The sequence below is a fragment of the Squalius cephalus genome (assembly GCF_949319135.1).
Source record: "Squalius cephalus genome assembly, chromosome: 24".
Lineage (NCBI taxonomy): Eukaryota > Metazoa > Chordata > Actinopteri > Cypriniformes > Leuciscidae > Squalius > Squalius cephalus.
In genome coordinates this window covers 555,001-580,491 of record NC_137145.1, presented here as the reverse complement: position 1 = coordinate 580,491, position 25,491 = coordinate 555,001, and the positions used below count along the sequence as shown (strand labels likewise).

The 25,491-nt window shown below is 37.9% G+C and overlaps 1 protein-coding gene across 1 annotated transcript; it reads right to left on the bottom strand.

Annotated features, from left to right (window-relative positions):
• Positions 1–244: 244 nt before the first annotated feature.
• Positions 245–13,183, bottom strand: ets2 (v-ets avian erythroblastosis virus E26 oncogene homolog 2). The gene is made up of 10 exons (XM_079860717.1): positions 12,940–13,183; positions 12,410–12,463; positions 11,165–11,273; positions 10,431–10,550; positions 9,935–10,135; positions 8,368–8,430; positions 7,399–7,608; positions 2,759–3,016; positions 2,084–2,202; positions 245–1,029 (listed from the first exon to the last, which is right to left on the bottom strand). Exons 2-10 carry the CDS (start codon positions 12,455–12,457, stop codon positions 814–816), a joined length of 1,344 nt encoding a protein of 447 aa, XP_079716843.1. The 5' UTR covers positions 12,458–12,463; positions 12,940–13,183; the 3' UTR covers positions 245–813.
• Positions 13,184–25,491: the final 12,308 nt, after the last annotated feature.

Genomic DNA, 25,491 nt, shown 5'->3' with positions numbered 1-25,491 from the left:
CTGATGAATTACTGTGGTGTTTTGATAGGTTGTGTTTGAAAAAGGAAATTAAGAGACTTCCTGTTAGATGTTTGTGTGTTACAGAGAGAAATGTGTGTGTCGAAGGCTGAGAATTGGTGTGTGGTTTTGCAGATCTGGTGTGTGTTTCTGTGTGAGGATTTGTGTGTCAGCAGTTGAAAGAGCCCTGTAAAGCATGTTTCTGTGCGCTGGGTCTACAGTAACGCAGATATAGGAGATAAATGTATTTTACACAGTCGTTCTGACGCTGAAAGTGTGTGCGAGAACAGAACGAGACATTCATCGCTGTGCGAACACAGAGTTCACCGTGCTGAGACGACTCTTCACTTTGGTAAACACGCGTAAACATTCACACGTCTCTTTAACCTGAGCGAAACAAACCCTCAGTCCGTGACCTGCTGTATTCAGCACAGTCAAATAAATAAACATCGGATCATCTCACGTACAATCAATCGCTCACGAATACAGGCGAGCAGAAGCAGATCTGATTAAATCAAAGCACAGGGAAAGTTCAGAATGATTGTTAATAATGCTCTCTCCGTTTGAAAGGCCACATGATGTGATTCCAAACCTGAAAATCCAGTTCTCAGTGAACAAAGCGCTGGAACGTCTCCGAAAAGGCATTCCTGGCGTGGACGAACGGCAGAAAATAGCTCTGTGTGTCCGCCTCGCCGCTAGTCTACTGTACAGGCCTGGTTCTGAACACAGATGATCAGATGATCAGACCTCGGGGAACCGCAGAGAAACCGAGACCTTCTGGAGGTCTGCACCGACACACACGGGTTGGGTTCGGGTTCAGTCATCGGTGTCCGGCTGAACTCCCAGCATGCTGTGCAGCTCCTCCACCGTGTATCCCAGCAGGTTCTGCAGGTCGCAGACGAAACGGTAAACGTAGCGCTTCCCAGAAGTCTTGTGGATGATGTTCTTGTCGTAGTAGTAGCGCAGACCTCGACTCAACTTCTCGTAGTTCATCTTCGGCTTGTTCTTCCTCTTTCCCCAGCGACGGGCCACCTGAGGAACATTAATGCATTTGATTGAGATTCTTTTTTTTTTAAATAAAGAAATATCATTTTATCTAAATAAATTAATGATAAATTAATGCATTAGATTAAAATAATTGACTAAAACAAAGAAATACAATTTTATTTAAATAAGAACATTTGATTAAAATAAATAAATACAATTTGATTGAAATAAATTAATTTGATCAAACTGAAAAAAAATAAAACCTGAAAAATTGGATTGAAATAAAAATAAAACTTAATTTAAATAAATACAAATGAATAAATTAATGCATTAAATTAAAATTAATTGACTAAAACAGAAATAAAAATGTTAAGTAAATTAATAAATAAGAACATTTGATTAAACTAAGTAATTTGATTAAAAAAACGTAAAAATTGGATTGAAATAAATTAATTTGATTTGAACGTGATTAAAAATTCATTAAAAATAATAAAATCAATTAATAAATGAATGCATTAAATTAGAATTGACTAAAAATAAATACATTTTATTTAAATAAATTAAAAGATAAGAACATTTGATTAAAATAAAATTTGAAACTTGAAATAAATAAAAATAAGAAAAGCAGTTTAACTAAATAAATAGATAACGATTAAACAAATATTAAAATAAAGGAAATTTGATTCAAATATATATTTTTAAAAGAGTAAAATAAAGAAATACAATTTTATTTAAATAAATAAATAAATAATTTAATGCATTAGATTACATTTATTTGATTAAAGTAAATAAATAATATTTAAATGTAATACATTTAAAACACATAGCTGTCTTTTAAATATTAGGGTGGGGGTGTGTCATATTTGAAAGATTGAAAACTCCCGCTCTATTATATTTCTATATTTGCCATTATATCGGTTAGCCTGCAGGGTGTGTGTGTGTGTGTGTGAGAAGAGAACACATTAGTATGGTTTATGCCTGATGACGGTCACGAGACCGAAACGTTACTAATAAAATGTTGATACTCGTTTGCAAGTATTGATAGCGTACAGGATTTCCTTGTTTTTTTACATTTGCCGCTATAAAATGAGTGTGTCACCTCGTCGGGGTCGGTGAGTTTGAACTCCCAGCCGTCGCCGGTCCAGCTGATGATGTTCTGACAGCTCGTGTCGGTCAGAAGCTCCAGCAGGAACTGCCACAGCTGGATGGGGCCGCTACCTGTCCAACACACACACACACACACACACACGTTAAATTCACAGCTGGATGGGGCCGCTACCTGTCCAACACACACACACACACACACACACACATGTTAAACTCACAGCTGGATGGGGCCGCTACCTGTCCAACACACACACACACACACACACACACACGTTAAATTCACAGCTGGATGGGGCCGCTACCTGTCCAACACACACACACACACACACACACACACACGTTAAACTCACAGCTGGATGGGGCCGCTACCTGTCCAACACACACACACACACACATGTTAAACTCACAGCTGGATGGGGCCGCTACCTGTCCAACACACACACACACACACACACACACACGTTAAACTCACAGCTGGATGGGGCCGCTACCTGTCCAACACACACACACACACACACACACACACGTTAAACTCACAGCTGGATGGGGCCGCTACCTGTCCAACACACACACACACACACGTTAAACTCACAGCTGGATGGGGCCGCTACCTGTCCAACACACACACACACACACACACACACAGTAATGCAGTGATGTAACGCACCGGTGAAGCCAGCGAGCACTGCGGCGGCGATCACAGGTTTGCCCTGTTCCAGCGGCTCGTTCCTCTCCTGAACGTAGTCTTTGAAGGACAGTCCCTGTTTGCCCAGACCCAGCGGGGCGGATCCGAACTCCTCCTCGAAGCTGTCGTAGGACGGGACGCGCTGGGCGTCAGCGAGAGACGAGTGACTTCCCCATGAGCGGAGAACACACTCCTCAGCGCTCTCCACACTCTCCACTGACGTCTGATCCCGGGACGAGACTGTGGAGACACGCAGCGTTCGGTTACACACACACTCTAGGACATCAACTCACTGTGACGACCGGTGTTGGGTAATCTAAAAGTAATCTAACTACGTAATGGATGTTACTTGTAATACGTTACTTGTTACATCGAAAAAGTAATCTGACTACGAAATGCATGTTACTTGTAATACGTTACTTGTTACATCGAAAAAGTAATCTAACTACGAAATGCATGTTACTTGTAATACGTTACTTGTTACATCGAAAAAGTAATCTAACTACGTAATGCATGTTACTTGTAATACGTTACTTGTTACATCGAAAAAGTAATCTGACTACGAAATGCATGTTACTTGTAATACGTTACTTGTTACATCGAAAAAGTAATCTGACTACGAAATGCATGTTACTTGTAATACGTTACTTGTTACATCGAAAAAGTAATCTGACTACGAAATGCATGTTACTTGCAATACGTTACTTGTTACATCGAAAAAGTAATCTGACTACGAAATGCATGTTACTTGTAATACGTTACTTGTTCCATCGAAAAAGTAATCTGACTACGAAATGCATGTTACTTGTAATGCGTTACTTGTTACATCAAAAAAGTAATCTGACTACGAAATGCATGTTACTTGCAATACGTTACTTGTTACATCAAAAAGTAATCTGACTACGAATTGCATGTTACTTGCAATACGTTACTTGTTCCATCGAAAAAGTAATCTGACTACGAAATGCATGTTACTTGTAATGCGTTACTTGTTACATCAAAAAGTAATCTGACTACGAAATGCATGTTACTTGCAATACGTTACTTGTTACATCAAAAAGTAATCTGACTACGAAATGCATGTTACTTGCAATACGTTACTTGTTACATCAAAAAGTAATCTGACTACGAAATGCATGTTACTTGTAATACGTTACTTGTTCCATCGAAAAAGTAATCTGACTACGAAATGCATGTTACTTGTAATGCGTTACTTGTTACATCAAAAAGTAATCTGACTACGAAATGCATGTTACTTGCAATACGTTACTTGTTACATCAAAAAGTAATCTGACTACGAAATGCATGTTACTTGCAATACGTTACTTGTTACATCAAAAAGTAATCTAACTACGTAATGGATGTTACTTGTAATACGTTACTTGTTCCATCGAAAAAGTAATCTGACTACGAAATGCATGTTACTTGTAATACGTTACTTGTTACATCGAAAAAGTAATCTAACTACGTAATGCATGTTACTTGTAATGCGTTACTTGTTACATCAAAAAGTAATCTGACTATGAAATACATGTTACTTGCAATACGTTACTTGTTACATCAAAAAGTAATCTGACTACGAAATGCATGTTACTTGCAATACGTTACTTGTTACATCAAAAAGTAATCTGACTATGAAATGCATGTTACTTGCAATACGTTACTTGTTACATCAAAAAGTAATCTAACTACGTAATGCATGTTACTTGCAATACGTTACTTGTTACATCAAAAAGTAATCTGACTACGAAATGCATGTTACTTGCAATACGTTACTTGTTACATCAAAAAGTAATCTGACTATGAAATGCATGTTACTTGCAATACGTTACTTGTTACATCAAAAAGTAATCTAACTACGTAATGCATGTTACTTGTAATACGTTACTTGTTACATCAAAAAGTAATCTGACTACGAAATGCATGTTACTTGCAATACGTTACTTGTTACATCAAAAAGTAATCTGACTACGAAATGCATGTTACTTGCAATACGTTACTTGTTACATCAAAAAGTAATCTGACTACGTAATGCATGTTACTTGCAATACGTTACTTGTTACATCAAAAAGTAATCTGACTACGTAATGCATGTTACTTGCAATACGTTACTTGTTACATCAAAAAGTAATCTGACTACGTAATGCATGTTACTTGCAATACGTTACTTGTTACATCAAAAAGTAATCTGACTACGAAATGCATGTTACTTGTAATACGTTACTTGTTACATCAAAAAGTAATCTGACTACGAAATGCATGTTACTTGTAATACGTTACTTGTTACATCAAAAAGTAATCTGACTACGAAATGCATGTTACTTGTAATACGTTACTTGTTACATCGAAAAAGTAATCTGACTACGAAATGCATGTTACTTGTAATACGTTACTTGTTACATCAAAAAGTAATCTAACTACGTAATGGATGTTACTTGTAATACGTTACTTGTTCCATCGAAAAAGTAATCTGACTACGAAATGCATGTTACTTGTAATACGTTACTTGTTACATCGAAAAAGTAATCTAACTACGTAATGCATGTTACTTGTAATACGTTACTTGTTACATCAAAAAGTAATCTGACTATGAAATGCATGTTACTTGCAATACGTTACTTGTTACATCAAAAAGTAATCTGACTACGAAATGCATGTTACTTGCAATACGTTACTTGTTACATCAAAAAGTAATCTAACTACGTAATGCATGTTACTTGTAATACGTTACTTGTTACATCAAAAAGTAATCTGACTACGAAATGCATGTTACTTGCAATACGTTACTTGTTACATCAAAAAGTAATCTGACTACGAAATGCATGTTACTTGCAATACGTTACTTGTTACATCAAAAAGTAATCTGACTACGTAATGCATGTTACTTGTAAAGCGTTACTCGTTACATCGAAAAAGTAATCTGATTACGAAATGCATGTTACTTGCAATACGTTACTTGTTACATCAAAAAGTAATCTGACTACGAAATGCATGTTACTTGTAATACGTTACTTGTTACATCAAAAAGTAATCTGACTACGAAATGCATGTTACTTGTAATGCGTTACTTGTTACATCAAAAAGTAATCTGACTACGAAATGCATGTTACTTGCAATACGTTACTTGTTACATCAAAAAGTAATCTGACTACGAAATGCATGTTACTTGCAATACGTTACTTGTTACATCAAAAAGTAATCTAACTACGTAATGGATGTTACTTGTAATACGTTACTTGTTACATCGAAAAAGTAATCTGACTACGAAATGCATGTTACTTGTAATACGTTACTTGTTACATCGAAAAAGTAATCTAACTACGTAATGCATGTTACTTGTAATACGTTACTTGTTACATCGAAAAAGTAATCTGACTACGAAATGCATGTTACTTGTAATACGTTACTTGTTACATCAAAAAGTAATCTAACTACGTAATGGATGTTACTTGTAATACGTTACTTGTTGCATCGAAAAAGTAATCTGACTACGAAATGCATGTTACTTGTAATACGTTACTTGTTACATCGAAAAAGTAATCTAACTACGTAATGCATGTTACTTGTAATGCGTTACTTGTTACATCAAAAAGTAATCTGACTATGAAATGCATGTTACTTGCAATACGTTACTTGTTACATCAAAAAGTAATCTGACTACGAAATGCATGTTACTTGCAATACGTTACTTGTTACATCAAAAAGTAATCTGACTATGAAATGCATGTTACTTGCAATACGTTACTTGTTACATCAAAAAGTAATCTAACTACGTAATGCATGTTACTTGTAATACGTTACTTGTTACATCAAAAAGTAATCTGACTACGAAATGCATGTTACTTGCAATACGTTACTTGTTACATCAAAAAGTAATCTGACTACGAAATGCATGTTACTTGCAATACGTTACTTGTTACATCAAAAAGTAATCTGACTACGTAATGCATGTTACTTGTAAAGCGTTACTCGTTACATCGAAAAAGTAATCTGATTACGAAATGCATGTTACTTGCAATACGTTACTTGTTACATCAAAAAGTAATCTGACTACGAAATGCATGTTACTTGTAATACGTTACTTGTTACATCAAAAAGTAATCTGACTACGAAATGCATGTTACTTGTAATGCGTTACTTGTTACATCAAAAAGTAATCTGACTACGAAATGCATGTTACTTGCAATACGTTACTTGTTACATCAAAAAGTAATCTGACTACGAAATGCATGTTACTTGCAATACGTTACTTGTTACATCAAAAAGTAATCTAACTACGTAATGGATGTTACTTGTAATACGTTACTTGTTACATCGAAAAAGTAATCTGACTACGAAATGCATGTTACTTGTAATACGTTACTTGTTACATCAAAAAGTAATCTGACTACGAAATGCATGTTACTTGCAATGCGTTACTTGTTACATCAAAAAGTAATCTGACTACGAAATGCATGTTACTTGTAATGCGTTACTCGTTACATCGAAAAGTAATCTGACTACGAAATGCACGTACTTGTAATGCGTTACTTTAATCGTTACATTAAAAAAGTAATAAGTTGTAAGGCGATGACAGATGTGTGTAAGGCGATGACAGATGTGTGAGATGTCTGATATCTGACCTGTTGTATTGAGACGCTGAGTAGCTTTAGCGGCGGAGGACTCTCGACTCATGTAGCTGATACTGACGGTGCTGAGCTGAGGTTTGGGATACATGGAGAGCTCCTGACCCGATGCCAACAGGGCTGAATCATTAGACGTCTCGAAGAGCTCTCGGAGGAGACTCATGCGATTATCAGGAACTTTCAGAGAACATTCCTCCAGACTGAGACCTTCAGACACAAACACACATCACACTGTAGTCAGATTACAAGATCGCTGTTGATGTTCCACAGCAATCCCCTCAGGGCTTGTTCTGACTCTATTAAGACAAGACACAACAGGTGAATAAGGTAAAGACTTTAACTAGATGTCATCATTCTTTCCACAGTTGATTAATTACAGTACATTAAGACAAATGCTTTGTATTATAAGTTTTCTGGAATGTTTTGTTTAAACATGCAACCATTTGCTGAAACTTTGGAAACATTGGATAAAACCAAGTTTTTCACTCCATAAATCAGAAAATACTGTCAACAGACAGAAAGAAAATACATTTTCACCATGTTTTTAGGAATAAAATGTTGTATAAATCAGGTGAGGATATATATATATATATATATTACCAAACAAACAGAATGTTTATAAAACTAAAGTTTGGTGTGTGTAAAGCTGCTGAAGTGGAGATTTCTGACTCAAACTATGTACTGAAATAAAAATTAACAGATGCAAAGAGATAAAGTGCAATAAAATAAACACTTAAATTTGCATTTTGCATGTTTCCTTTCCACTAGGCTGAATAGAAGCAAATGTTATGTAAGCAAAATAGACCAAATGCATGAAAAACAATGCCTGTAGTGTCTCGCCTTGAATCAGCTTGAATTGTTAAAATGCACAGACTCTCTTCTCTCTGAGATTCTGAGATAAATAAAGATTGATGGAAATCAGTGGATGTAAACATACTGACAGACATGGAAAGAAACAACACTTACTGCTGGAGCTGCTGCTCTTCCATCCACACTCAGAGACTTTCACCTCGTCGCCCTCCTGACAGGCTGAGGGAGAAAACACCCAATCAGACGTCAGCTCGGGAATCACACCAAAGTAGGCATGCACCCATATCAACATTTTGGCTTATACCAATAACCTATAATTCTTTATATTTAAAAGCCGACAACCGATAATTTTTTATATTTAAAAAACGATCACTGATAATTCTTTATATTTGAAAGCCGACAACCGATAATTTTTTATATTTAAAAACCGATAACTGATAATTCTTTATATTTGAAAGCTGACAACCGATAATTTTTTATATTTAAAAACCGACAACCGATAATTCTTTATATTTAAAAGCCGATAACTGATAATTCTTTATATTTGAAAGCTGACAACCGATAATTCTTTATATTTAAAAGCCGACAACCGATAATTTTTTATATTTAACAAACCGATAACTGATAATTCTTTATATTTGAATGCTGACAACCGATAATTCTTTATATTTAAAAGCCGACAACCAATAATTTTTTATATTTAAAAACCGATAACTGATAATTCTTTGTATTTTAAAGCCGACAACCAATAATTTTTTATATTTAAAAACCGATAACTGATAATTCTTTGTATTTTAAAACCGACAACCGATAATTTTTTATATTTAAAAACCGATAACCGATAATTCTTTATATTTAAAAGCCGATAACCGATAATTCTTTATTTTTGAAAACCGATAACCGATAAATCTTGGTGGTGGGTGGCGCAATGGATAAGACACATGCCTTTGGTGTGAGAGACCCGGGTTCGAATCCACTGTGAGACACCAATGTGTCCCTGAGCAAGACACTTAACCCCTAGTTGCTCCAGAGGCGTGCGACCTCTGACATATATAGCAATTGTAAGTCGCTTTGGATAAAAGCGTCAGCTAAATGAATAAATGTAAATGTAAATGTAAATGTAAATCTTTTTATTTGAAAGCCGATTACCGATATATTGGCCGATAAATCTAAATCCATATTTTTATATAATTTTTGAGAGCCTGATTACAAAAACAAAAGTCTCATCATTAAAAGCCACGTCACAAACACACAATTATGACGTTCTCATTATAATGTTCTGTAGCCGATATGACAGAATTTTCCTTTTTTGAAGTGATTTCAATCATATTTCAAGCAATTCTAAAATCATCATGTTGAACAGTGCGCATCTGAAGTGTTGAAGGAAATTATACATTATTTATCAGCTTTAATATATCGGCCAAATTTTCTTATCCGGCCGATAACAATAACATTAAAAATGAACATATTTCGGCCGATACTGATATGATGACCGATATATATCGTGCATCGCTAGTCTTTACATTTGATTAGAGTTTTAGTCAATGATTTCCCTCCTCGGTGTTTCTGTCTTTATATTTCACAGATATCTAAACATTCTTAAATCAAGATACATTTACTGCATATAAAAATGATTCTGTAAACACTACAGAAAAAACATGGAATTTCTACACTATTCTTCTTCACTATTCTACATTAGTCTGAGAGCAGAACGCTGCGTTACCTCTCATCATCTGCTCCAGATGTTCCCACAGAATATCGCCCACGAAATCCGGAGCCAGATCCAGGAACCCGTCCTTTCCCAGGTCGCACAGCTCCAGCCCGCTCATGTCGAACTTAAAGAAGTTGATGTTGGTGAGGCTGAACTCTCCGGACGCCCAGTACAGCCACTGGGACACGTGCTGCTTGCTCCACTTGCGCGGGTCTACGGGACAGAGGTCATCACTAACACATCGTCCTCAGAACAAACATGTGGTCAGTGGTGGTGCAACGGATCACAGAACTCACGGAGCGGATCATTTATGGTTTTTGAACCACGGATTGGATAATTTTTCGGATCAGCAAAAAAAATGTAATTTATTACTTAAAGCTCACTTGAAGTTCTTCGATACAACATTACATTTAGCAGTTAATCCGGGAATCACACGCGTGCCGAACCGTGCGGATCCCGGATAAGCTCGGAGCCGCTGCACCGCTAGTGTCCAGGAGACGGGACTCACCGCTGGAGATGCCACAGATGCGCTGGACCTTCGAGAAGCCGTTGAAGCTGTCCTTCAGCGCCTGACTGACCACGGCTTTACTGCAGGGCGTCAGCAGCGGCACCGCACACACACCGGCGTCTGAAACACACACACGACACCAGTGGAGATCTGCTGTGAACTCACAGGAACATGTTGGCCAGTAATGAGTCGGGTTGGGAATCGGATACTTGTTATAAAATAAAAATTTCGATTCCTCTTATTGATTCCTCTGTGAGCGTTTCATTATGACTTAAAGTGTGAGACGACTGTTTTCAGTGCTTCTATAATAACACTAATCAAATATCAAAAGACAAAGAGAAAATTCACTGAATAACTTCTGTAACTATATTTGTAATGTATATTGTATTTATGTAAAATAACTGCTGTGTTATTTTACATTTGATTCAGTTGTGTCTATTTGTTGCGATTGCTAATTTTTAATTTGTTCTTTTTCTAACCACTGAGTGTTTATTGTCTTTAATAATGCTGGAAGTTTATATTAGTTCGGCTGGTTGTTCTTCTATGGTGAACGCAAACGCTCCTTGTGTAAGAGTTCTTTAGCCTGTTTGTGTTCATGATATTCAGATACAATTAAATGGTTTGCAATAAGACTAAATGTGAATGATATCTGTATTTTTTTTTACTTTATTGGAATTGAAAATAGGAATCGATAGAAATGGTAATGGTTGAGACTGAAGCGATGTTGTTCTTACCCTGAGAGAAGCAGTCCAGGCCGGACGGCACCTCCTGCTCCTCCTCCAGCGGGCAGAAGCTGGAGAACAGGGACATCGGGTCCTCGAACATCTCGAACGCCGCCTGACGCTGAGGAGAACACACACACGGCTTTACAATCGGTAAAGTACCAAAACAAAATCTCACAGGAACCAACTTTAAAATCCAGCTTTTAACATTGTCTATGTGGTGTTTTTAATCTGCTTTAAGACAAAGCATGTGTAAGTTCATAAGTCGACAGCATTGCTGAGTATTTCCTCCTTAAAACTGCAGTGAACCAAAGACAGTCTCAAAAACACGCTTTGAAATCGCTGGTGTTTCTGACGTCACAAACTACCTTGTAACCAATCAGATCAACGTGTGATCGTCAACCAGTGGATCTCTGAGCTGAGTGAGTGAGTGGAGGCGGGGCTCATTTGCATATTCATAGAACCGCGCATACTAAATGAGGCAAGGGTGTCGAGTTACACTCAAGATATTTTAAGACATGAAGATTTTTTTTCAAAGAAAACACTTTTAAATATGTAATTTTGATGATCAGAGATGAGTTTTAAGGGATAAAATTATTGGCTACAGGGGCCAAATTATTTAGTAAAAAAAGCAGTAAATATATAATGTCTAGGTCAGTAAGTTTGCTTAACAGTAGACAAACTTATATAACTTTTATACACTTTCAGTTTTGAAGTGCTTTCACTTCTGCAATAATCCGCTGAGTGTTTCTTTAAGAACAGAACATTCTTAGGTCGTTACAATTCAGATCTGTGCTCGAAAAGTGGGCGTGAACAGGTTAAAGATAATATCTCTCTCACACACACACACACACACACACACACACACACACACACACACACACACACACACACACACACACACACAAACTATTTATTGAGTTCAAACCGGCACGGGCAGGAAAAACCCAGAGGACACGCCCTTACGCATGACATCATCACTAGAGCCACTCCGCCAATGGGAGTGCACGACCATATATGGCTTTCCGGTTCCGTGCTAGAGTGAACTGCGTGGGCGAACCGGAGCTGACCTCCAATGACATTACAGCAGCTCTCCTCTCGACCAATCACAGCACAGATCTAATCGAGAGCGCGCTCACACAACAAGCAGATGTGTGTCTGATAATAAACGAGCACATCTGGGTGTGTGACATCAAACACACAAACCTGGCTGAGAAATAATCCAAAAATAATATAAAGTATAAACACTGATCTTACCTTTAGTGTGTTTCTAAATCCAGGTAACATAGGCTCCATGTTGCACATTGAGACCTGAGAAAGCAAGAAAATATTTATAACAAATACATATTATTATTATTATTATTATAATCATTATTTTCTTCTTCCAACTAACAGAAAATCAACAACAGTAAATGCGTAAATTGTAACGTGTCTAATTAAGCTGATAATGTCTGATCAGAAGTGAATCTGAAAGTTTCTGCGAGTCAAACGTGAATGTGATTCATGATTCATGAGTCACTGATGAGCGAGCAGAACAGAATGCGATTCAGCTTCATATACATTATATAACACTACAGTACATGATTTAGTCATTATCTAAATCAGATTATTCATGTATATTTCACATCGCAACTGCAGAATCAAAATACACAATGATTATAAACAAAACAGAACAGGAAACGAATAGAATTAAAAGTAGAATGAACAGAATCAAACTGCTGTCTGTAAATCGTGTGAATGGCTGATATTAATAATATTGTAGAATTGATCGGGTTAATGCCACTGACCTGTTGAGTTCGCGCAGAAATAGGTGAAGTAATTCCGACGTGAATTCTGCGGTTTGTTTTATTCCTCTGATCGATTACACTCCTGATATCGACCGATGGCGCTGATATTCGCAGCTCGTGATAGATATATAGATATATGTGTGTGTGTGTGAGTGTGTCGATGGGTTAGTGAGCGCGTTTAGGTTGTGTTTCGTCTGTGCGCGTGAGCGAATCTTCAGCATTTATGAGCGAGTTCAGCGCGCGCGCTCACGGATGATGATGATGACGACAGATGTGGGAGGGGCCAAAGGGCCGCGCGCACAGGAGCCAGCGCACTCATACACTCACTCGGTCGGACTTGTGTTAAAATTATGTGATTTTCTCTGTACGCGCATTATTTCATTAAAAATAGGGAAAACGATTTGGGAAACAAATCTAGGTGCAACTATAATACAACTTCTAAAGAGATATTTGTTTAATAAATAATTATTATTATTTATAAAGTATAAAAATTAAACGGATAGTTAAGGAAATATAGTGCACAGTAAAAAATGTTGGGTTATTTTTTTTTAAATCCAACCATTGGGTCACTATGTTGGGTTATTTTCCATAAATGTTAAAATCATTGGGTAATTTCTAGTAATAACCCGGCTGTTGGGTTGAATACCTATGCTGTATGTACACTTGTGTATTTTGAATTTATGTACACAGTTATGTATATTTACATTACATTCTAGACTCTCCAATATTTAGTTTTGTCATTTAGAAATATATTTGTTGAGACATTTTTATTGTTTTATACAAATAAACAATCTGTATTTAAAAAAACAACAAAGTGTATTTTATTTATTAAAATAATGTCATAAATAAAAATTAATTGTTAACTTAACTGTTGGGTTACTTTTAACCCAGCTGTCTTTTAACCCATGCATTGGGCTAAAATAACCCACAGTTGGGAAGGAGCTGCTAGACCAGCCCATAGTTGGGTCACTCGTTGGGTTATTTTTAACCCAGCATTATTAAGTGAGTGGTCTCCCTAAGAACCTTTCAGTGGTCTGTTCTCAAAAGAATCACTTGTCGTCGTGTGAAGAACAGTTTAATAAGCGTTTGTGCAGTGAGAGACTCGTGGATGTCCTTTATCTCCTCTCTGAGGCTCTGAGAAGACAATAGCAGATCAGCGGCGATCACACTGAATACTGAGTGTGTGTGGGAGGACGCTGCTGATAAACGCTGACACAGAGGAGTGTGTGATCCTGCTGAGAGTGTGAATGAGTCTTACACACACTCCAACCTGACCGACTCCAGCAACAGCTCACACTAAACCTGTCCGGGTCCAATATATGCAAATTAACAGTCAAGTTAGTGTAGATGCCATTCTTCTCATGATGTACGAGTACATCAGGTGTTACAGGATCTGTTCCCGGTTCCGGCTGAACTAGTTTATGCAGCCTAACAATCATCTAACTGATTTCAATTATAGAAATTGATCATGTTCTATGTGTATGCCAGGTTAAAGAGATGTGTTTGTAGATGTAAACTGGCAGAGTGCGTCTGCTTCCTACAGTGCTGGGGAGACCAGGGATGCACGGATATGCACATTTTGGCTGATACCGATAACCGATAATTCTTTATACTTGAAAGCCGATAACCGATATATTGGCAGATAAATCTAAATCCAAATTTTGATTTAATTTTTAAAAGCCTAATTACAAAACAAAAGTCTCACTATTAAAAGCCACATCCCAAACACACAATTATAATGTTCTTATTATAATTTCATATGACAGACTTGCGCTGCACATGTTGCAGTGTAGAACTGGGCTAATATGGTCATACTTCCTGGTTCTGGTAAGAACTCGAGCTGCTGCGTTTTGGACCAGCTGTAGTTTGTTTATTAAGCGTGCAGGGCAACCACCCAGTAGAGCATTACAGTAATCTAGCCTTGAGGTTTATTTTAATAAATAAAATGCACTTTGTTTTTTTTAAATGCAGATTGTTTATTTTACAAAACAATAAAAATGTCTCAACAAAAATATTTCTAAATGACAAACTAAATATTGGAGAGTCTAGAATGTAATGTAAATATACATAATTGTGTACATAAATTCAAAATACACAAGTGTACATACAGCATAGGTATTTAACCCAACAGCCGGGTTATTACTAGAAATTACCCAATGATTTTAACATTTATGGAAAATAACCCAACATAGTGACCCAATATGTGTAACCCAACGGCTGGGTTAAAAAAATAACCCAATGTTTTTTAATGGTTCTTCTGTATGGCATCGCTGGAAAACCTCCTCCTGAAACCAGTACTGTTCCCGTGTCTCTCATGAACACTCAGCTCTCGCTCCAGTAGTTTCACACAGATCCTGTTGGAGAGATCTGACACTCTTTGAAGGACAGTGAGTGTTTCTCATCTTCATGACTCATAAAATAACATTTATCTGCAGCATGACGAGAGAATATCATAATGCATCATGAACTTTGGGTAAATTAGGCAATTTAATGCCAAAACATAAATCAGTTTTTATATTTTACATTTCAAATCTCCGTATTTTTTGAGCAAGTTTGAACAACTTTCTTGTTCACATCAGATTTTACTTTCTTTTCATTTAAAGTCCCCCTGTGTTGAAGATCCAGCTTTTAATGTTGTTTATGTGGTGTTTTTAATCTGCTTTAAGACAAAGCATGTGTAAGTTCATAAGTCGACAGCATTGCTGAGTATTTCCTCCTTAAAACTGCAGTGAACCAAAGACAGTCTCAAAAACACGCTTTGAAATCGCTGGTGTTTCTGACGTCACAAACTACCTTGTAACCAATCAGATCAACGTGTGATCGTCAACCAGTGGATCTCTGAGCTGAGTGAGTGAGTGGAGGCGGGGCTCATTTGCATATTCACAGAACCGCACATACTAAATGAGGCAAGGGTGTCGAGTTACATTCAAGATATTTTAAGGTAAGAACATTTAAATATGTAATTTTGGTGATCAAAGATGAGTTTTAAGGGATAAAATGATCGACTACTTAATGTGTTTCACATGTGTGCAGAGAGGGCTAACTGTGCTGATCAGAACTGGTCTCAACCAGAACAAGTCCTTACATGCAAAACGATCCACAGCTATTACAGTAAACATGAGCTATTATTCCACCTATATCTGACATGTAATGATGAACTGGAAAATATTGACTTATGACTTTAAATATGAATGAACACGCAAATGCACAAGTTCTTTGCGCTGTAATGCATGCTGGGTAACTAACCAGCTGAGAAAACATGTTCTAAGAAAATCTGCCAATGTTCCCAAAAACGTTATTTATGAACGTCCCGTTTTTTAAAATGTTTTTTCTTGGTTATGTGAACGTTAACGAAACGTTCCATTGTATCAATCTTCAAACATTATCGTGAATGTTACTTTTGAATGTTCTCTGAACTGAACGTTCTCAAACAAGAAGTAACATTTAAAAGATGTTACAGATGTTAGTGTTTACGCATGAACGTTTTTCCTCACAGGAATATCTGATGTGTTTGTTGTTGTTTGCAGTGTTTCTGCATGATGAATCCAGTATCGCTGATATCTGAAGACCAACTTCTGTCTGCTCTCTCTCGCATTGACTGTTGCTTAGCAACCCGTGGCCCTGGTCTCGTGTCCGTGAAAACACTCGCGCGCGCGCGTAACCTCTTCTCTCCCTCGCACCCAGACAGCGCTGTGAGTGAGCATGTTTCCATGGACACCGCATGTTCGTTTGGTGCTCATATTCATATTCATAACGCCTGAAGAGGTCAAGGACGGATTGAAACAAACAGACTGTAAACACACAGTCCCGCTCCGAGCGTGTTGTGTTCCGAACACCCGCACACGCCTGAGCTCTGGGTTTGTGTTGGTTCTGAGAGACTGCGCATCATCTCAGTGATTATGATCATCAGAGGTTCAGCTGTGTGTCTATAGCGCCTCCTGCTGGAGAACACCATCATCTTCACTTCACATCACTCTTATCAAATCAAAATTTACACTTCCTAGTTTTTTTACGGAATATTGCTGTCGTTATTGCAGGCCTACATTATTTATTGATGCACATCATTAATGTTCATTAATTTACGAAAATAGACGACAGAAGAGACCAGCTCATCATGTCAAGTCAAGTCAAGTATATTTGTATAGCGCTTTTCACAATACAGATTGTATCAAAGCAGCTTCACAGTATTAAATTAAAATAATACAACAAGGTTTGTTTCTAGTGGAATTTATTGATTGATAAAATAAAATTAAATATCCCCAAAATATCCCCAACTGAGCAAGCCAAAGGCAACAGTGGCAAGGAACCGAAAAACTCCATCAGGTGACCTAATGGAGAAAAAAAAAAGCCTTGGGAGAACCCGGGCTCAGTCGGGGGCCAGTTCTCCTCTGGCGTTTATGAACTAGAGGCCGGATTTATATGAATGCCTGGCCGAAAAGATGCGTCTTTAATCTAGTTTTAAACTGGGAGAGCGAGTCTGAGCAACGAACAGTATCAGGAAGGCTATTCCAGAGTTTTGGAGCTAAATGTGAAAATGCTCTCCCTCCTTTGGTGGATCTGGATATCCTAGGTTTGACCAAAAGCCTTGAATTTAGTGATCTTAAAGAGCGCGATGGATTATAGGGCGATAGAAGATCCGTTAAATAGACTGGAGCTAAGGCGTTTAGGGCTTTATAAGTCAGTAGCAATACCTTGTAATTAATACGGGACTTTATAGGTAACCAATGCAGTGATGATAAAATCGGTGTTATATGATCATATTTTCTTGATCTAGTAAGAACTCTAGCGGCGGCATTTTGGACTAACTGTAGCTTGTTTATTGAGGATGCAGGACAACCAGCCAATAAAGCATTACAGTAATCTAGTCTCGAGGTCATGAACGCATGAACTAACTTTTCTGCATCAGAAACTGATAGCATATTACGTAGCTTAGCAATGTTTCTAAGGTGGAAAAAGGCTGTTTTTGTAACATGAAATATGATTTTCAAAAGACAGGTTGCAGTCTAGTATAACACCCAGGTCTTTTACTGTAGAGGATAAAGTAGCAGGACATCCTACTATGTTAAAGTTGTATTGTGAGAGGTTTTGTGGGTGGTTTTTTGAACCGATAAGTAGTACCTCTGTCTTGTCTGGATTTAATAAAAGAAAATTACGCGTCATCCAGTCTTTTATATCTTTAACAAACTCTGTCAATTTGGATAATTTTGGATAAAAGAAATATAGATTTGAGTGTCATCAGCATAACAATGGAAACTAATTCCATGTTTCCTTATAATATTTCCAAGTGGCAGCATATATATTGAGAATAATCATGAGTTTACATATTTTCCAGTTTTTCTCCAGTTGCTAACACTAAACTGACACACACAGCACAGTTATTAACACTCACACACAGCACAGTTATTAACTCACACACACACAGCACAGTTATTAACACTCACACACAGCACAGTTATTAACTCACACACACACAGCACAGTTATTAACACTCACACACAGCACAGTTATTAACTCACACACACAGCACAGTTATTAACTCACACACAGCACAGTTATTAACTCACACACAGCACAGTTATTAACACTCACACACAGCACAGTTACTAACTCACACACACACAGCACAGTTATTAACTCACACACACAGCACAGTTATTAACTCACACACAGCACAGTTATTAACACTCACACACAGCACAGTTACTAACTCACACACACAGCACAGTTATTAACTCACACACAGCACAGTTATTAACTCACACACACACAGCACAGTTATTAACTCACACACACAGCACAGTTATTAACTCACACACAGCACAGTTATTAACACTCACACACAGCACAGTTACTAACTCACACACACAGCACAGTTATTAACTCACACACACAGCACAGTTACTAACACTCACACACAGCACAGTTATTAACTCACACACACACAGCACAGTTATTAACTCACACACACACACAGCACAGTTATTAACTCACACACACACAGCACAGTTATTAACACTCACACACAGCACAGTTACTAACTCACACACACAGCACAGTTATTAACACTCACACACAGCACAGTTACTAACTCACACACACAGCACAGTTACTAACTCACACACACAGCACAGTTATTAACTCACACACACACAGCACAGTTATTAACTCACACACACACAGCACAGTTATTAACTCACACACACACAGCACAGTTATTAACACTCACACACAGCACAGTTACTAACTCACACACACAGCACAGTTATTAACTCACACACACAGCACAGTTACTAACTCACACACACAGCACAGTTATTAACTCACACACAGCACAGTTATTAACTCACACACAGCACAGTTATTAACTCACACACAGCACAGATATTAACTCACACACACACAGCACAGTTATTAACACTCACACACAGCACAGTTACTAACTCACACACACAGCACAGTTATTAACTCACACACAGCACAGTTATTAACTCACACACAGCACAGTTATTAACTCACACACACACAGCACAGTTATTAACACTCACACACAGCACAGTTACTAACTCACACACACAGCACAGTTACTAACTCACACACACAGCACAGTTATTAACTCACACACACACAGCACAGTTATTAACTCACACACACACAGCACAGTTATTAACTCACACACACACAGCACAGTTATTAACACTCACACACAGCACAGTTACTAACTCACACACACAGCACAGTTATTAACTCACATACACAGCACAGTTATTAACACTCACACACAGCACAGTTACTAACTCACACACAGCACAGTTACTAACTCACACACACAGCACAGTTACTAACTCACACACAGCACAGTTATTAACTCACACACACAGCACAGTTACTAACTCACACACACAGCACAGTTATTATTTGACACACACAGCACAGTTATTAACTCACACACACACAGCACAGTTATTAACACTCACACACAGCACAGTTACTAACTCGCACACACAGCACAGTTATTAACTCACACACACAGCACAGTTATTAACTCACACACACAGCACAGTTATTAACTCACACACAGCACAGTTACTAACTCTCACACACAGCACAGTTATTAACTCACACACAGCACAGTTACTAACTCACACACACAGCACAGTTATTAACACTCACACACAGCACAGTTACTAACTCACACACAGCACAGTTACTAACTCACACACACAGCACAGTTACTAACTCACACACACAGCACAGTTATTAACTCACACACACAGCACAGTTATTAACTCACACACACAGCACAGTTATTAACTCACACACAGCACAGTTATTAACTCACACACAGCACAGATATTAACTCACACACACAGCACAGTTATTAACTCACACACACAGCACAGTTATTAACTCACACACAGCACAGTTACTAACTCTCACACACAGCACAGTTATTAACTCTCACACACAGCACAGTTATTAACTCACACACACACAGCACAGTTATTAACACTCACACACAGCACAGTTACTAACTCACACACACAGCACAGTTATTATTTGACACACACAGCACAGTTATTAACTCACACACACACAGCACAGTTATTAACACTCACACACAGCACAGTTACTAACTCACACACACAGCACAGTTATTAACTCACACACACAGCACAGTTATTAACTCACACACAGCACAGTTATTATCTGACACACACAGCACAGTTATTATCTGACACACACAGCACAGTTATTAACACTCACACACAGCACAGTTACTAACTCACACACAGCACAGTTACTAACTCACACACACAGCACAGTTATTAACTCACATACACAGCACAGTTATTAACACTCACACACAGCACAGTTACTAACTCACACACAGCACAGTTACTAACTCACACACACAGCACAGTTACTAACTCACACACACAGCACAGTTATTAACTCACACACACAGCACAGTTATTATCTGACACACACAGCACAGTTATTATCTGACACACACAGCACAGTTACTAACTCACACACACAGCACAGTTATTAACTCACACACACAGCACAGTTATTAACTCACACACAGCACAGTTACTAACTCACACACACAGCACAGTTATTAACTCACACACAGCACAGTTACTAACTCACACACACAGCACAGTTATTAACTCACACACAGCACAGTTATTAACTCACACACACAGCACAGTTATTAACACTCACACACAGCACAGTTATTAACTCACACACAGCACAGTTATTAACTCACACACACAGCACAGTTATTAACACTCACACGCAGCACAGTTATTAACTCACACACACAGCACAGTTATTAACACTCACACACAGCACAGTTATTAACTCACACACACAGCACAGTTATTAACACTCACACACAGCACAGTTATTAACTCACACACAGCACAGTTATTAACTCACACACACAGCACAGTTATTAACTCACACACAGCACAGTTATTAACACTCACACACACAGCACAGTTATTATCTGACACACACAGCACAGTTACTAACTCACACACAGCACAGTTATTAACTCACACACACACAGCACAGTTATTAACACTCACACACAGCACAGTTACTAACTCACACACACAGCACAGTTACTAACTCACACACAGCACAGTTATTAACTCACACACAGCACAGTTATTAACTCACATACAGCACAGTTATTATCTGACACACACAGCACAGTTATTATCTGACACACACAGCACAGTTATTATCTGACACACACAGCACAGTTATTATCTGACACACACAGCACAGTTATTATCTGACACACACAGCACAGTTATTATCTGACACACACAGCACAGTTATTATCTGACACACACAGCACAGTTATTAACTCACACACAGCACAGTTATTAACTCACACACACAGCACAGTTATTAACTCACACACAGCACAGTTATTAACTCACATACACAGCACAGTTATTAACTCACACACACAGCACAGTTATTAACTCACACACACAGCACAGTTATTATCTGACACACACACAGCACAGTTATTAACTCACACACACAGCACAGTTATTATCTGACACATACACAGCACAGTTATTAACTCACACACACAGCACAGTTATTATCTGACACACACACAGCACAGTTATTAACACTCACACACAGCACAATTATTAACTCACACACACAGCACAGTTATTAACTCACACACAGCACAGTTATTATCTGACACACACAGCACAGTTATTAACACTCACACACAGCACAGTTATTAACACACACACAGCACAGTTATTAACTCACACACACACACACACACACACAGCACAGGTATTAACTCACACACACAGCACAGTTATTAACACACACACAGCACAGTTATTATCTGACACACACAGCACAGTTATTAACACTCACACACAGCACAGGTATTAACTCACACACACAGCACAGTTATTAACTCACACACACAGCACAGTTATTATCTGACACACACAGCACAGTTATTAACTCACACACAGCACAGATATTAACTCACACACACAGCACAGTTATTATCTGACACACACAGCACAGTTATTAACTCACACACAGCACAGATATTAACTCACACACACAGCACAGTTATTATCTGACACACACAGCACAGTTATTAACACTCACACACAGCACAGTTATTAACTCACACACACAGCACAGTTATTAACTCACACACACAGCACAGTTATTAACTCACACACACAGCACAGTTATTATCTGACACACACAGCACAGTTATTAACTCACACACACAGCACAGTTATTAACTCACACACACAGCACAGTTACTAACTCACACACAGCACAGTTATTATCTGACACACACACACAGCACAGTTATTAACTCACACACACAGCACAGTTATTATCTGACACACACACACAGCACAGTTATTAACTCACACACAGCACAGTTATTAACTCACACACAGCACAGATATTAACTCACACACACAGCACAGTTATTAACTCACACACACAGCACAGTTATTAACTCACATACACAGCACAGTTATTATCTGACACACACAGCACAGTTATTATCTGACACACACACACACAGATATTAACTCACACACACAGCACAGTTATTATCTGACACACACAGCACAGTTATTATCTGACACACACACACAGCACAGTTATTAACTCACACACACAGCACAGTTATTATCTGACACACACACACAGCACAGTTATTAACTCACACACACAGCACAGTTATTAACTCACACACAGCACAGTTATTAACTCACACACAGCACAGATATTAACTCACACACACAGCACAGTTATTATCTGACACACACAGCACAGTTATTAACACTCACACACAGCACAGTTATTAACTCACACACACAGCACAGTTATTAACTCACACACACAGCACAGTTATTAACTCACACACACAGCACAGTTATTATCTGACACACACAGCAGTTATTAACTCACACACACAGCACAGTTATTATCTGACACACACAGCACAGTTATTAACTCACACACAGCACAGTTATTAACTCACACACAGCACAGTTATTAACTCACACACAGCACAGATATTAACTCACACACACAGCACAGTTATTAACTCACATACACAGCACAGTTATTAACTCACACACAGCACAGATATTAACTCACACACAGCACAGTTATTAACTCACACACACAGCACAGTTATTAACTCACACACACAGCACAGTTATTAACTCACATACACAGCACAGTTATTATCTGACACACACAGCACAGTTATTATCTGACACACACAGCACAGTTATTAACTCACACACAGCACAGATATTAACTCACACACACAGCACAGTTATTATCTGACTCACACAGCACAGTTATTAACTCACACACAGCACAGTTATTAACTCACACACACAGCACAGTTATTATCTGACACACACAGCACAGTTATTATCTGACACACACAGAGCAAAACCTCTTCAAGTCTCCAAAAGTCTGAACACATTTTCTGCTTTACACACATATTGTGCAGTTCAGAATGGCTCTTCTTAAACACACTGAATGGTTTTCTGCACAACACACACAATCTGACTTAACGTCCTGTTTGACATTTCAAAACACTGCCATTCAGAATGATGTAAATATTTCTGCATATGTTGCACTGACTCGTTTGGTGAAAAATAAAAATAATAATGTTTCAACAGCATGTGTGTGTGTCTGTGTGTGTGTGTGTGTGTGTGTGTCTGCTATATGTCTGTGCATGTGAACAATCTAAAGAAGTTTCTACAATTTGAACTATTTTTCGGTAGTATTACGCTAAAGCTCACTGAAGATGAGAGTGCTCTTCATGACGCCCAACAGTGTGTCGTTGGTCAGACAAAACTCTGCTAATATGAAGTGTGTGTGTTTGATCTGGTGTGAGAGTTTATTTTAATAGCCCTGTGAGAGCCGTGATGCTCTCTGTGTGATGTGTTGCAGTTCCACTGTTGGACACTGGGGGGAGTGTGGGGTTAATAGAGCCAGAGAGAAGTGAAGTCAGGTGGAACTAATCAGGGAAGCAAACCACGTGACCGTGTCAGGATCGGATGTGGACATGCAAACTTGTGGATTATAATGTGTTTTGGCATCGGAACTGTGATAAATAAAGGGATAATACAGCACAGGACTGGAGGCGTCCTGTGTGGATCTCTAATCCCACAACACTTCTAAATGACAAGAAGGTCACTGTCGCTACAAACCCGAAATAAAGACATTAGTGTGAGCGTTCTCAGTGTGAGCGCGGGAGAGCTCAGGTTCACGAGAGCGAGCACTGTAAACAATGATCGTGATTTAAAGGTAAAATACTGTAAAAATGCTGCGGTGGAAACATGTTAATCGCTTAAAAGAAAGTTTCCGTACTATAGAAAAACTGTGGTAGATCTGACCGGACATTTAATGTAAATTTACAGTTTATGGAAGTGAAAAAGAACAAGTCATTGTAGAATTTACAGTGAAAAAACGTAAATTGACATTCCCACAATTCCCTGCGTGACACGTCACATCTGATGTCTTTTTGTTGAAATAACTGTTTCTTCATATTTTTTTCTGATCAGTGATGTACATTAGGGTTTTATGTTACATTTAATGTTGTTAAATTAATGTTTATTTGCATTTTTTAAATGTCATGAGTGTTACCATGATGGTGTTTAGTGTGTGTGTGTGTCTAAATCAAACTGTGCAGTATCATCATGTTGTTATTAACTTTCTCTATGTAAATCTGCGTGTGATGAGTTGAGATTGTTCATGTGACTCTCATCATCACTGTGATTGGTGGATTAATCTGTTACCAAACAGATATTAGTACTTTAATCATGACTCTGATATGTTTGTAAATTTAGTTATAATTCAGTTTATGAAATGTTTTACTGTAAATGTAAGTTATGTTTGTAAAACTTCAGATGTTGCTGCCTACTGTATTTTTACAGTAAATTTAACAGATTTGTTTTTTTACAGTGAGGTCTCTCTCTCTCTCTCTCTCTCTCT

Coding starts and splice junctions, on each gene's coding strand:
- ets2 (XM_079860717.1), bottom strand. CDS start 12,457: ATGTGCAACATGGAGCCTATGTTACCTGGATTTAGAAACACACTAAAG. Junction 10,551..11,164: donor CCTGGACTGCTTCTCTCAGG/GTAAGAACAACA, acceptor TGTGTGTTTCAG/ACGCCGGTGTGTGTGCGGTG. Junction 3,017..7,398: donor TCAGCGTCTCAATACAACAG/GTCAGATATCAG, acceptor GTGTCTCCACAG/TCTCGTCCCGGGATCAGACG.